Source organism: Apium graveolens, chromosome 9 (genome assembly GCF_009905375.1).
Source record: "Apium graveolens cultivar Ventura chromosome 9, ASM990537v1, whole genome shotgun sequence".
Lineage (NCBI taxonomy): Eukaryota > Viridiplantae > Streptophyta > Magnoliopsida > Apiales > Apiaceae > Apium > Apium graveolens.
Window position 1 is genome coordinate 286066180 of NC_133655.1, and position 15244 is coordinate 286081423.

Below are 15244 nucleotides of genomic sequence, written 5' to 3' on the forward strand. Positions count from 1 at the left end.
TGCTTAACTGTCATGGTTATGTTAAACAAAATATATGAGTATAAAACTCAACAAGTAACTATAAAGCAGTTCTACGATATCAAATCACAATATACTTTACCGAACTCAGGGCATTCTACTTTATTTATTCTAGGTGACAGATTTCCAGCTTTTGGGTTAAGGAAAGGTTTTGAAGGATAATGTGGGGCTTTCAAGGAACAAGGCTCAATGCAGGACGAAAGCCGACATTCTTCACAAATCATTAAAGGATCAGAATAGATCTTTCAAAAGAGGAAAGCAACAGTATTTCATTATATGGGATCAATCATACGATCAACAGATTTAAGAATCAGGGTTCTCGAGCTTTAAGCTTCACATTAACATAATCAACTCTTTTCAAAACAATATAAACCATTTTCATTTTCAAGAATCAATTTACTGAACAGAAATTTTCAGTTCCCTTTTAAATAATCATTTAGAACCCTTGATTGGATCACTTTATCTTTCCATTTCATTATAATACGAGTGATCAGCCCGTACCGACCTCCATCCGGTCTTTAAGGCACCAATCGGCATAATTTCAGCCTTAAGTTGGACTAGCCCCGCTAGCCTCTTACCATGACTGGACTAGTCCCACTAGCCTCTTACGTCCCAATCCAATCCATCAGGAATTCGTTTGGAAAACCTTAAGTTGGAAAAACAAATAGGTTTTCTAAAATACATTTTATCATTACCAAGAATATGAAATCATTCGGACTCTTTCAAGTCGAAACTCATTCTTAAGTCAGATTTTAAGATAAACAAAGTTCAGGGAGTGATTCAAAGATAATCAAGGAACAATTCTTAAGGATTTTGTATCAAGGATAACAAGGCATTTAAGTTAGAAGGATCAACATCGGTCTAGGGATCAATAGGGTGATCAGGAAATAAAGTATCATTAAACAGGGTTCACAAGGATAATTATAGGGTTCAATACGATTCATGGCTTAACAAATAACTTGAACAGAAGGGACAAATTATCAAAGGGTTGAATCAGTAAGCTTATCAATAACAGTTTATCAAGATCAAAGGCAGGGTATCTCAAACCAATATCAGGGTTTCACTAGTTAAACAGTTTCATACTCTACATGGTATGAGCAACATTCTCTTTATAATCATTTACACAAGTAATCAGAGTTACTTGCCTGAATTTGCTTTCCTGAAGGTTGAACTACTGCCACCTAGTATATCCTTTCCTTTCCTAGCCTGAATGCACTCACGCTCTGAATCAACAATAAAACCAAAATCTTAATCAGTTTCTCAACTCTCGTTCCCAGAACGATCACTCAATACGATAACTCGATTATATCCTTGACTCGAGTATACGAATATAGCTTATACACATAAGCACATAGCACATAGCACATAGCACATAGCACATTCCTTTCTCGTAACTTTTATATCCTTATATACTTAACAATCGAAGCGTACTTGCTTAACTTTAGCTGTTTCTCAAATCACACTAATATAACTCTTACGAGTACATGATTTATTCACTACCAAACATTTACGACCATAACTGTCACTTATAGCTCTTTTTAATAACAAACGATTTAATTCCCTTTTTTCTTTTATTCCTTAATTCGAACCATACACATAAAACACAACCATGTATATTCAATTTTAATCTCATATAATCAAACACGACTAATGCAAATCACAAGAGTCATTTACGCACTTAAACTTCATCCTTTTTTAATCAAAAATCCGAATCATAATTATATTAAGAATCGAAATCAACACTTTCTTTTAATTATCAAAATTCGAACATAAACACCACTCAATCTTTGTCATGCAATCAAGTTCTCACCAGCCACTAAGATAATTGGCAAAAACCAACTTAATTCCTCTTTTTAATCCTAAGACCCATTCGGGTTTTTCAATAAATCATACATGCAAAGATCAATTTTGACATGCAAGGTTATATATCACATTTCCCACTTGTTTTAATCCTTAATTTAGTCATTCAATCCATTAAACACCAAAACCAAGCATCTCCTAGTGACTCCAACTTTAATCAATTCATTCAATCAACATGCATTCACTAAATCATCAAATTAATCTCTTCTAAACCCATTTTTATTCGGCTAAAACATAATCTACAATTTCAAGGATCCAACAATGACATGCACTACTTGTTTTTCTCTAAAACTAACATGCAATCACTTTTCACTTTTCATTCTAAATAAGCTTAGTGTACACTAAGATCAATTCATCAAATCCAATTCCCCTTTTTAATTAGCACAAAGCCGAATTATAAACTCAACATGCAACCTTAAATTTTAATCTCCTAATCATCAAACAACTTATACACATATCAATAATCAAAACAAATCCATTTTCAATCACATACTCAAGTTTTATAGGAAATACCAAAAACTCTTTTGATCTTTTCAAAAACCAAACATGCAAGGCTTTAAAATTCAAATCAACATATCGTAAAAACTCCACCGGCTCTCCTTGGATCATAGCCGGTGGTGGCCGAACTTAAGAGAGCCCACAACGGGACTTCTCTCGAGTTTGTGACCCCAAAAATCTCCTTCAATTCACTCTTATAGTTTTGTAGCAAGAAATCAATTTCCTTGAACACAACCATAGAGATCAACATCAAAACACTTACACAACACTTACATGCAAATGGCAATTGAGATGTATACCGAAAATAGAAACTAAAGAAAGCAATATCTTTGAGTTTGAGTGAGGTTTGAGTGTTGCATGCAAGAGAGAGAGATGAGAGATGAGAGAGCCGAGAGAGAGAGAATGTAGCCGAGAGAGAGTGAAGGAAAGAAAGAAAAGAAAGAGAGAAAGGGAAATGGGGTGCTCGGGAAAAGAAAGGAAAAGGGGGGGAATGAATTTATACACCACCAAAATAAGGGCAAATTTGTACTTTACTAAATCCCTTTTTATGCTTATTTGTTCCTTTTTTTTTACTCAAATGTAACAAAAATCAAATATAAAATATATCTCTCTCGGAAAGTCAAAATTTTTTGCAAATGACAATTTTAACACGTAGATCTCGAAATTAGCTCTTCAACCGTTACTCATAATAGATTTTTGAGCGGACGGTTGATTTTATATGAATTTCGCAAGCTCGTCTTAATAATATCATTTTCCCACATAAAAATCACTTTAAAATGCAAAGACCATCAAATAAATCCACTCATCATTTTTAAAAAGTCTCTAGGACTACTATGAAGATAACAAAGCAAATCTCATGCTTTATCGTACTCGGATAATTTTATAAAAATGCGCGAAGGTTAAATAATCCTTTATTTAAATCACATAATTCCTTTAAATTCATAAAAATGTCACAGAGCACATAGTCATGCATACAGACAAGCAATTACACATATACGAGCATGTAACAACTCATGTCTGATCATAGAATTTATCCCTATTTAATCTTTATCCTTTTCTACGCGTACCGGGTCACGTTCAGCCTGACGGCCCGACGCTCAGCGTTTCGATTACGCTTCTCATTATCATTATCGACCGACACGTCACTTAGGACGAAATACTTTATTTAAACATTCATTTCACTCAATCACACGTAATTCACATTTTATATTCTTTAAATCTTTATTAGGACGGGTTCCGTTCTACCTGACGGCCCAACGACACGGTTTAACTCCTAAGCTGACTCTTTAAATTGGAACGTTTTTATTTACGCTCCTATATTCTTATATACAGAAAAGACAATTAATCAGCACTTGGTCACATAATTATAATCATATCACATAAAGCATACTTTATTCATTTTATTACGTCGCAAAATTCTCGGTCGTCACATGTGTATAAGATTTAGTGATATAAGAATATACGATTGTTGTTCCGGTTGTTTGTTTACTTCATCTGAATTCTTGAGCAGACTCTGAATTCATTGGACGAGTGGTTAAAATAATTAACCTGAATCATTCTTTTAATATTTTTTTAAAAGAAAAATAATTCAATAATGAAAAGTCATACGATATATATATATGATCAAAATTAAACAAACGCATAATTATATCAGTGTTGATCCTTCCTTCTTGGATCAACAATCAAACGATTTTTTGAAGCGATATGTACATGATGTAATCCTCAAATTATTATTTTTAGTAATCGATCACAAATGCATCACCATACAAAACTTTATAATCGAATCAATACCATAAAAATTTCAAGAATCTGTAGTCTCAGATATGATGAACTACGAACAAATCAAATAAAACCAAATTCTCACGAGTAGAGACAAACAAAATTCAAATAAGTTGAATACGTATTGAAGATTAATAAGAAATGAATTAACAATAATAATAAAAAGAAGAGATCGGAGTTTTTCACCGGTAAAAATAAAAGCTCTTCAGGGACGTTGTTTCAAGATGGAGAGATTTTTAGGATTTTTCATTTCTTCAATATTTAAACACTGCCCCGTGTGTCTATTACTATATTTTGGTGTTTTTTTTACATTAAGTACATTCTTGCTCCTTTTATACATTCTAAAATCAATTATTATTTTCTAAATTTATCTAGTCATTGTACTTCTTGATTTATGTAACAAAATTCATACTATATTTGAGTTTAGATAATTATAAATATAAAATATAAGTAAATACAAATGTCATTTTGTTCAAGTAAATATTTATTAGTCATGTTGTTCCAGTTATGTAACTTTTGATTTTATGACTTATTTACCTATTTACTACATATAAATGTTTTAATGAATTATGTATAAATCATCATAACGTCTTCCAATAATTACATATATAGGTCATATAGAATTATTTTTTATTTTATAAAAACATTAAATTAAATATTTTATATATTTATCATATTTGTGGTTGAAATTTATGAAACAAGTCACAAATAAACAATTTAAAAATTGTATTCGTCCAACAACATTAATAATTCTGAATATATTATATTTATCAAATGACCCCTGACATGCATACAATAATAAGTAGTAAGTACGAGGCGACAAAATGCAAGCAGCAAGGAAAAATAGATAGCAAGCGCCAGTTTATTTGAGTATATACTAAGACTATGCATAGTAAACAATTTGTTATGTATATTTAATATTTAATAATAAATTATATAAAATGATATTAGTAAAACAAATAAATTTTAAGTATAAGCAGTTCAATTTTTCGGTTCGAAAACGAAAAACGTAACCTAACTGTTATATCGGTTCGGTTCAATTACGATTTTTTTGTATGTTTTTCGTCAGTTTCAATTTTTTCCAATTTGATTTTTTGATTTTCCGACCCGATTATGATTTTTCGGTTTATTTTTCTCGCCCGTAAAATTTTTTATTCAAAACAAATAGACCTCTATAATCCAAAAAAGTCTTTATAGGATTATATTAAAATTTTGGTAGTAAATGATGTGTCAATAATGACTTAACAATTTGAGATATTTTTGTTGATGAAATTTATATGAATGTAAGGAATCCATTATTATTAATTATTTTATAATCAATCATATCACAATACGCGACATTTCTGATTTATTTTAATTATCAATTTGAGACCTCTAGAATTATTCAAATTAAATACTCCTAAATTTACTAATCATTTATATTTCGTGATACTATAAAAATGAGTCATGAATAACTGTCATGTTTAAATTGTTATGGATTGTAGAGAAATTATAAAACATAATTTTATGATTTATATATTTGTGTGTCTTCCCTCTTTAGGGTTATCAAATAGAAAACGATCTCCAATCAATCTGTGTGCCTTCCCTCTTTAGGATTATCAAATAGAAAATGATCTCCAATCAATCTGATATCAGAGTTAGAAATAGGCCGAACCTGAAGATAAACAGAAAAGGATGCAAAAATAATATCAAAACTATAAGTAAATAGTAGCAAGCATGAAAAATAGTAAAATTTACTGTAGGAAGCATTAAAAGTTGAGTGGAATAAAATTCAAAAAATATAGAAATACTCCTGAAAATAGAAAGAGATTTAGAAATAAGAGAAAGTTTAGAAAAAGAAATAAAACAAAAATAGCAGATACATATATCAATTTCCCCAGCCACACCCGTGCCCCGAGATAGGAATAAACTACATGCTTTTGTGTGAAAATGCATAACTAATAATAAAATTAAATTAAAGAATTGGCGGTAATCATTCTTGTATGTTAGATTTTTCCCAAAAATGAATTACGATTGAAAATTCAAACAAAACTGAAATTATTAATCATTTATTTTTTGTGATAGTGCAAAATGAGTTAAGAATGATTATGAAATATACATATCCTTCTCTTATCAATATTTTAACATAAATTTTATTAAATTTACTTCTACTCGCAATGCTTGATTTTGTGATATTATAGTGAACTAAATTTGATTTTATGTAATACTTAGGCTATATTTGGATGGGGGTTGGGAGGGAGTGGGTTGGGTTGGGCTTTGACGGGCTCAAGAGAACCATTTTTGGGAAAATTTGTCAAAGTAGGGGTTGAGTTTTGTGAGGGTTCATTAAAAACATTCACTAGTTTTTCAATATATAATATATACATGATAAAAACCAACATTACTCCAAACTCAAACCAAACATGTTAAGGGTTCAACCCCACCTACATCCAAATAAGGTAAGGGTTTAACCTAACCCAACTTAGCTCAACCCAACCCCTTCCTCCTCAACCCCCAATCCAAACAAGACCTTAGTTTTCTTAGACTTATATGAAAAAATACTTGTATTAAAAATAATTAGTATTACTTATTATTTCAATATTAGTTTTCTATTTTAAGTAGGAGTTGTTTATGAAGTCAATACTAGTTGTACTTGGATAATTATATTCCTAACTTTATGTACATGATTAGTGTATAGGTTTGTTTATAATGTTGAAAATAAGTGTTGTAGTGAAGTATTTTTAGCATCCATTTAGTTTCAATTCTACATATATATTGCACGTTTGTGTTTGTATTTTGTATTGAAATGAAGAAACAACAAAACCGGTTTATTTTATCGGTAGTGGGTTCTTTTTCAATTGTCTCTATTTAATTATTACCAGTAATCTGTTTTTTTTAACTTGAACTCAAATATAAGTACTAGTTAACAATCTTATTTACTATATAACATTGGTATCTATTAGTTCAATACTTTTTCATCGAGTCGGACGCTTCTTTAGTTACGGGTGAAATGATGATTTAAAAATTTTGTTATATGGGACAGGTTTTACCTGTTTACAACATTTAGAGGTTTTAATGAATTTGTACTTCTACTCTACTTTCTATATACTAAAGGAGAATAAGGGCAAAATAAGCCATGTCTTGCATGATTGCAAGTTCTATATCTTGCAAATATTGCGAGGGAGTTTGTTTTTTTGCTAGTCATTAAAGGTCATTTTCTTATTCAATTTCATTTTGAATCTATTGTTTTCTCTCTATCTGTTAAATATGTCAACGTCGAAGTGCTCATTAGAAGAGTTGTATGCTAGACTATAATTGGAGGAAGAAGATGAAATTAAGGCAAGAACTACATATGTGTTAGTAGGGCGATTTCTTACGGAGAAGAATATCAATTTTCGTGCCATGCAAAACGTTATGGCTTCGTTATGGCGCCCAAGGGAAGGAATGGAAATCATTGATCTTGGTGGACAAAAGTACTCGTTCGTGTTCTATCATGTCCTTGATATTCAGAAAGTCTTAGATGTTGGGTCGTGGACATTCGAACAGAGCCTACTGATATACCATTATCTCAAGAAAAGGGAAGACCCACAATCTGTCAAGTTAAATACTAGTGATATTTGGGTCCTGATTTATGATCTACCCACAGGTTTCATATCGAAGTCAGTTTTAAAGAATAATGGGGACTATATTGGTGAGTTTGTTAAATCTGATCCTGGGAATGTAACTGGGGGCAGGAAATTATACTACCGGATTCGAGTCAGGATGGATGTTGATAAACCTATAACACGTAGGATGAAGCTCAAGAGGGATGGAGGAGAATGGACCTGGGTGAATTTCAAATATGAGCGACTTAGTTCGTTCTGCTTCGTTTGTGGTTTGCTAGGACACCAGGAAAGAGATTGTGCCATTGTTTATGCTAACCCTGATAAGGAAATAACTCGGGCTTATGGCGTGTGGCTAAGAGCGCCAACAAAGAATTCGAAGAACATGAATTTGGGAGCTAAATGGTTACGGATTAGTGGTGATAGTAGCAAAGCATGGGAGGAAGGAGTATCAAATGTAAGGGATGAGCCGCCGTGAACGGCAGTACACGACCAGAAACGCGTTTCATGGAGGTGGACGGTAAAATTACCGAAATTCAAGGGGATATGGCTGGAATTAAAGTGGTGCCACGAAATCAGGAAGTTAGTTTGGATAAAAATATGGCAGGGGAGAAATTAAGGGATAATATAGCGGGAGGAAGTTTTGAAATATATACTGTAATACTTGATCCAAAAAGAAGACGTGTGGAAAATAGAAATAGTATGGAGAAAGAGGATGTGGAAATTTCAAATGGGTCTGTTTCGTTAGATGGGCCAAAAAACTTGTAAAAGGCGGGTCCTGTATTGCAGGCCCTCCTACATCAATGAGCCTTTTAACCTGGAACTGTCGTGGGCTGGCCAACCCACGAGCAGTTCGTTTTCTTCGTGACATGGTCACGCAAATAAGGCCCAGTTTCATTTTTCTATCTGAGACTCTAGTAAAACAAAAAAAGGTTATCCAGGTCTGTAACAAGTTAGGGTTTGTGGGGTGTTATGCTGTTGACTCTCATGGTATAGGAGGAGGATTGGCGCTCATGTGGAAAAATGAGTGTGACATTGTAATTACAGGTAGCTCTCTTCATTATATTGACTTCGAAGTTACCATTGAGCAGGTAGGACAATGGAGATACACGGGGTATTATGGATGCCCAAAACGTGGAAAAAGACAACAAGGATGGAATATTTTACGGGAGTTAGCTGATAAGTCATCTGTCCCATGGTGCATTATAGGCGATTTTAACGATATGATGACTGCAGATGAAAAGCTGGGAGGATGTGCGCATCCAAGAAGGCTACTTGATGGGTTTAGTGACACTATAAACGCCTGTCAGTAGATGGACTTGGGGTTTACTGGTAATATGTTTACGTGGGAGCGAGCGAGGGGAGCTGAAGATTGGATTCAAGAACGGCTTGACCGGGGATTGACAAACAGATTGTTGAGGGATATGTTCCCGTTAGCTGAAATGAAAGTGCTTGACGTCTCAACATCAGATCACTTGCCTCTGAACCACCAGTTAAACAAAAAGATGTATGTGCAAAAATGGCATAGATTTCGATTTGAAAACTTGTGGCTGAAGGAGAAAGACTGCTTGAATATTATCCAAACATGTTGGGGAGGATGAATACGCATAATATTATGGAAAAGATCCAATATTGTTGTCTCAAATTGGAAGAGTGGGGCGGGGGTACAATAAAGCAGTTCAAAGTTAAAATCAAGGAGTATAAGGGGAGATTGAAAAGATTAAGATCGAGGTGCGATAGGTATGGGATTAGGCAGTACAATGAGGTCAGGTGGGAATATTTAAAGTTGCTGGAAAAACAAGAGGTCTACTGGTATCAACGAGCCAAACAATTTTGGCTCCAGAATGGGGATCAAAACACGAGGTTTTTCCATAATTATGCGACTACTCGACAAAGGAATAACTGTATAAAGGGTTTGTATGATGTGCATGGAGATTGGAAAGAATAAGAGAAGCAGGTTCACGATATTGTGGTTCAGTATTTTGATAATCTATTTAAAAACAACAGAAAATGAGGACATGCAGACACCTCGTGAAGTAGTCAATCATGTAACAGATGAACAGAATATTGAGCTGATGCAAGATGTGTCGTACGAAGAAGTGAAAGCAGCCATATTTTCGATGCATCCAGGAAAATCAGCGGGGATGGATGGTATGAATCCGGGTTTCTTCCAAGCTTTCTGGAACGTGGTGGGAGGTGATGTTACAGACTTCTGTCATCAGTTTTTTACTACGGGGGAGATGTCAGAGGAAGTTAATCGAACATTAGTGTGCCTTATACCTAAGGTGAAGAGTCCTCAACATATGTCAGAGTTAAGACCGATATCCCTTTGTAATGTTTTAGTGCGGATTGTTTCGAAAGTACTTGCAAATCGACTTAAACCATGTTTGAAATCTCTCATATCTGATAAACAAAATGCCTTCGTTGAAGGGAGATTGTTGACGGATAATGCATTGATGGCCTACGAAATTAATCATTATATTAAGAGGCGTACGCAAGGGAAACAAGGAATTGTAGCACTTAAGCTTGACATATCAAAAGCTTATGACATACTTGAATGGAGGTATATTGAAGGTATGTTTCATAAATTTGGTTTTAACCATGTATGGATCCATAGGCTGATGGTGTGTATTAAATCCGTAACATACAGTTTCGTGAATAATGGCAAAGTTTTTGGTGATGTAAGGCCTCAACGAGGTATACGGCAAGGAGATCCTATCTCCCCATACGTTTATATCTTATGTGCAGAAGGGTTGAGCTCCATTATACGACGTTATGAGGATGTTGTCCTGATTCATGGGGTATCCATAGCAAGAGAAGCACCACAGATTTCCCATCTTCTGTTTGCCGATGATTGCTACCTATTTTTTAGAGCAACAGAGGCGGAGTCAAGAACCATGAAAAATATTCTTAGTCGGTATGAGAACTTGTCTGGGCAGGCTATAAACCTAACTAAGTCAAGTGTTATGTTTATCCCGAATATAGGTATGCACGTTCGAAACGAAGCCTGTCAGGTGTTGCAGGTTAGTGAAGTACAGGAGCCTGGTAAATATTTGGGAATGCCCAAGTCTGTGGGGAGGAATAAGATAATAGTGTTTCATTTTTTGACTGATAGAATCAAGCAGAAGCTGCAAAACTGGGGCTGCAAATCGATCTCTAACGGTGGAAAATGTACATTACTGAAGACGGTCGCGCAAACAAATCCAAATTTTTGGATGAATTTGTTCCTAATACCTAATGAAGTGTGTGAGAGTATTGAGGTTCAAATGAATGGGTACTGGTGGGGTCATGGTCGTGCAGGAAAAGGAATCAGATGGAAGGCTTGGGATAAATTGTGTGTCAGGAGGGAGGCTGGAGGTTTGGGGTTTAGGAAATTGAAACAGTTTAATATATCCATGTTGGCCAAGCAAGGTTGGCGACTTCTAAACAATGCAAATCCGTTAGTCACGTCATGCATGCGAGCGAGGTACTATCCAGGGGCAGATTTTTTAACGGCAAGGTTGGGAACAAACCCTAGTTATATGTGGCGTAGTATCTTAGTGGCTCAGGAAGTAATCTTGAAGGGTTGTAGAAGACATATTGGAGATGGTACTCAAACTGACATCTGGAAGATTCCATGGCTTCTGTGCCAAGAAAATGGATTTATGACTACGGTGATGCCCACACAGTTGGAAGGAAGTAAAGTAAGTAACCTAATACAGATAGACCAGAAGAGGTGGGATGATGAAGTTTTGATGGACATCTGTAACGAGAGGGATCGAGAACTTATCAAGAAGATTCCATTATCTAGAAGGGAGGAGGAGGATTCGTGGTTTTGGGTACCAGATGAGAAGGGTTGTTTTTCTGTTAAGAGTTGCTATCGAATATTACAAGGAGAGGTGGAAGCACTATGTGCAGTGTTCTGGAGAAAAGTCTGGAGCTTGAAACTTCCAAGTATGATTATACAATTTTTATGGAGAGTATGTTCCTTGTGTTTGCCCACTACAGTGAGATTAGCTGAAAAAAAGTCCAAGTTGATACATATTGTCAATGGTGTCGAATTTATCATAAAACAGATATTCATGTTCTGTTTGAATGTGAGATGGCGAAAGCAGTTTGGTCTCAGGTGGGGCTCCAGGGGATCATTAATATAATGCCGGAAGACTCTGTGTTTAATGTTATTAGAAAGATTTTTGAGCTCTGTACCATGGATAAGTGTGTGCTAGTATCTTCAGTTTGCTGGGGTATTTGGAGCCGTAGAAATAAGTGGGTTTGGGATAGAATTAACATGTCCGCATTTGGAATTAAAGCAACTGCTTTGAACATGCTGGAGGATTGGAAAAAGGCCCATGAACATCAGTCAACACCGGCTGGGAGTAGAGGAGGTCCGATTGCATGTCGAAAGTGGGAAAAATCACCAGTTGATTGGGTTAAAATAAATGTTGACGCTGCACTTTTTGAGGATATTGGCTCTACTGGGTTAGGAAGCATAATTCGAGGGGCAGAGGGGCGGTTTATTGCAGCTATGTCGCGAAGGCGTGCAGGGCTGATCCCGCCAAGGGAGGCGGAAGCATTGTGTCTAAAATCAGCATTGATATGGCTGCAAACTATGGGATACAGGAAATGCATTTTTGAAACTGACTCTCAGATTCTTACTCGAGCGTGTCAAGGAGTTAGTGGCTCGTCGTATTTTCATACAATTGTTAGAGATTGTATTGATCTATTTCAACACTTTGATGATATAAAAGTGTGTTTTGTTTATAGGTCTGCGAATAGCGCGGCTCATGCTTTGGCTAGGGCGGCTTATTTTTTGTCAGGTTGTCAGGAATGGCATGAAAATGCTCCTGAATTTATTTCTGATGTACTTTGTTAGGGAGATTTATAAGTAATGCAAGTACGTTATTTTCAAAAAAAAGAAGAGGTTTTAATGAATTTGTATAAATAATTATAACGTCTTCCAATAATTATTATATATATAGGTCATGTTGAATTATTTTTTATTTAATTAAAAAATATTAAAATAAATATCTCATATATTTATGATATTTGTTAAAAAAATATTTATTCGAAAATATGGTTCAGATTTATCAGACAAGTCACAATTGAACAATTCAAAAATTGGTTATGATTTTTCGGTTTATTTTACTAACAACTAGAAAATTTTATTCAAAATAATTAGACCACTATAATAAAAAAGACCTATTAGGATTATACTAAAATTTTGCTAAATGATGTGTGATTAGTGACTTAACAATTCAAGATATTTTTATTGGTGAAATTTATGTAATTTAATAAATTTATTATTATTAATTAATTTATAATCAATTATATCATACGTGACATTATGATTTATTCAATTAGGGTCCTTTAGAACTATTCAAATTAAATGCTACCAAATTTATTGATCATTTATATTTCATGATACTATAAAATGAGTTTTGAATGATTTTGAAGCATAAATTTCTCTATCTAATTAATGTCTTAATTTCATTATGTTAGACCTAAGACCTCCAATAATAAAAGTATGCGATGTTGGAGTAAACTATACTTATTAGACCGTTCTGAAATTTTCATGCAATAATAGACGGTTATGAAATTAAAATTTTTTTTAGTTGAGGGACTTAGCAAAGATTTAAAGAAACACATTTTATTATAAGTTTATTTATTACAAATTTATGAATTTTAGAAAGTAACTAGTTATACTTATATTTTTCAATTATTGTATCATTCGATATAAGTGCTTTGTTCTCCAAGTTAATAGTTGCAAAAAAAAATTAATCACATGTTTTGTATTTTAATTTAGCCTTCACATAAATTTTTACAAAATATTTATTTTATAAAAATTTCAAGAATTATAATAAATTTATTGCTAAAATATTCATGACATGCTTATTCAAAAATTTGGTTCGCAACAAAAAATATTCATCGCAACTTTTTTAATTAGTTGTTGATTGTTGATATACTTGTTTCGGGGGACATTTGATCCGCATTTGGCAACATCGAAACATTTTTACTTATTTGTTTATGAATTTAAATTTACTTTTGATATCATTCACTAGATCATTATCAATAGAATATGTGGGTTTACATAATACATTACACATACATATTATAATATTCATTTCAAATATGATTGTTGAAATAAAAAATTTGTATTTTTAGAATTATTATATCCTATATATAATTGGTGTAATGGGTTTTAAATGATTTGATGGTCAGGAGCATATACATCAATTTAGAAGTATCATTGATATTTAATAAATTTTAAAATAGACTAATAGAAATTAAAAATATTGTTAAATTTTGCATCTTATTATAAAAATTTTGAGTAAGATTTGAAAATACGATATAATTAATAAAGTTAGAGTGAAAAATACATATGAATAAAACTTTAAAATAAAAAATGAAATTTTATGCATAAAATATAAAAAATTAAAATAACAAAAGTTAATAGTAATAAAATAAGTACCATCATTAAATTGACAAATAAAATTAATAGTAATATTTACAAAGCATCATGTGCATCACACATGTATAAAACTATAAAATATAAGTAGAGTCATCGAGGGAGATATAGTATCGTAGTTTGATTTTTAACGGTGAAATTGATTAAAGTTTGACAAAATGTTATTAAAAATAATATTATTAGAAAGTTTGTTTTATTTACTTTCATATGTTCTTTCCAAATTTTGTAAATTATAAAAAGATAATGAGTAAATCTTAGTCAAAGTTCATTCAACTTAATCGTAAAAAAACTTAAAAAAATAAAAAATTTAGCACGGAGGGAAAAAGAGAGATAAATTATAAATTATAATGCCTGAATCTTGATTATTGAGATATATAAAATACATATTTTTTTCATCCATAAATGTTTTAATTTCACACAAAAGGTTATGATAACAAATAACAAGGTAAAAAACAAAAATGTAGTCTTAATTTTCACCGACATCTCAAGCAAATTTCTTATTTACTCAAAAAAATATGAATAATTTGAAAATCATCTGCTAGCAAACATGATAGATATGTTTTTAGCATGGGATAAACTCATAAAGTAGTGAAAAATAAAGAAGTTATTGCCGAGCTGATTCATGTAAATGGGTACACCGGGGTGGTTGATATGGTAATTGCAATTGGTTATAATTGAATTGAATCGTATCATTGTTTGGTTAACCTAAATTGAGTCGAATTTAGTATTTTGGTTAATCAAATCGAATAAATATTTCAGTTCGATTTTTAGTTAACCGAACCGAATGCACACTCTTGACTACAATACTATACATTATGTATTTTCTCAAAATTACCGTCAAATTTCGTTGGGAAATTAAGATGTATATCTCCAATACATTACACTATTTTCATGTAATTTTTTACATCAAAATAGTTTAATAAATACACAATTACACTAAATTTTATATCATTTTTATACTATCTAGATTATTTGAATACTAAAGTACAAAGTTAAAATTAAAAGTAATAAATTGATGAGATACAAATTGAACAAATTTATTTTAGCAGAGGGCTATAAGGGC

The 15244-nt window shown here is 32.7% G+C and overlaps 1 protein-coding gene across 1 annotated transcript; it reads left to right on the plus strand.

The window, feature by feature from the left end:
- The first annotated feature begins 7548 nt into the window (after nt 1-7548).
- On the plus strand, nt 7549-8214 carry LOC141686506 (uncharacterized). Its single transcript, XM_074491539.1, has one exon. It carries the CDS (start codon nt 7549-7551, stop codon nt 8212-8214), a length of 666 nt encoding a protein of 221 aa, XP_074347640.1.
- Nucleotides 8215-15244: the final 7030 nt, after the last annotated feature.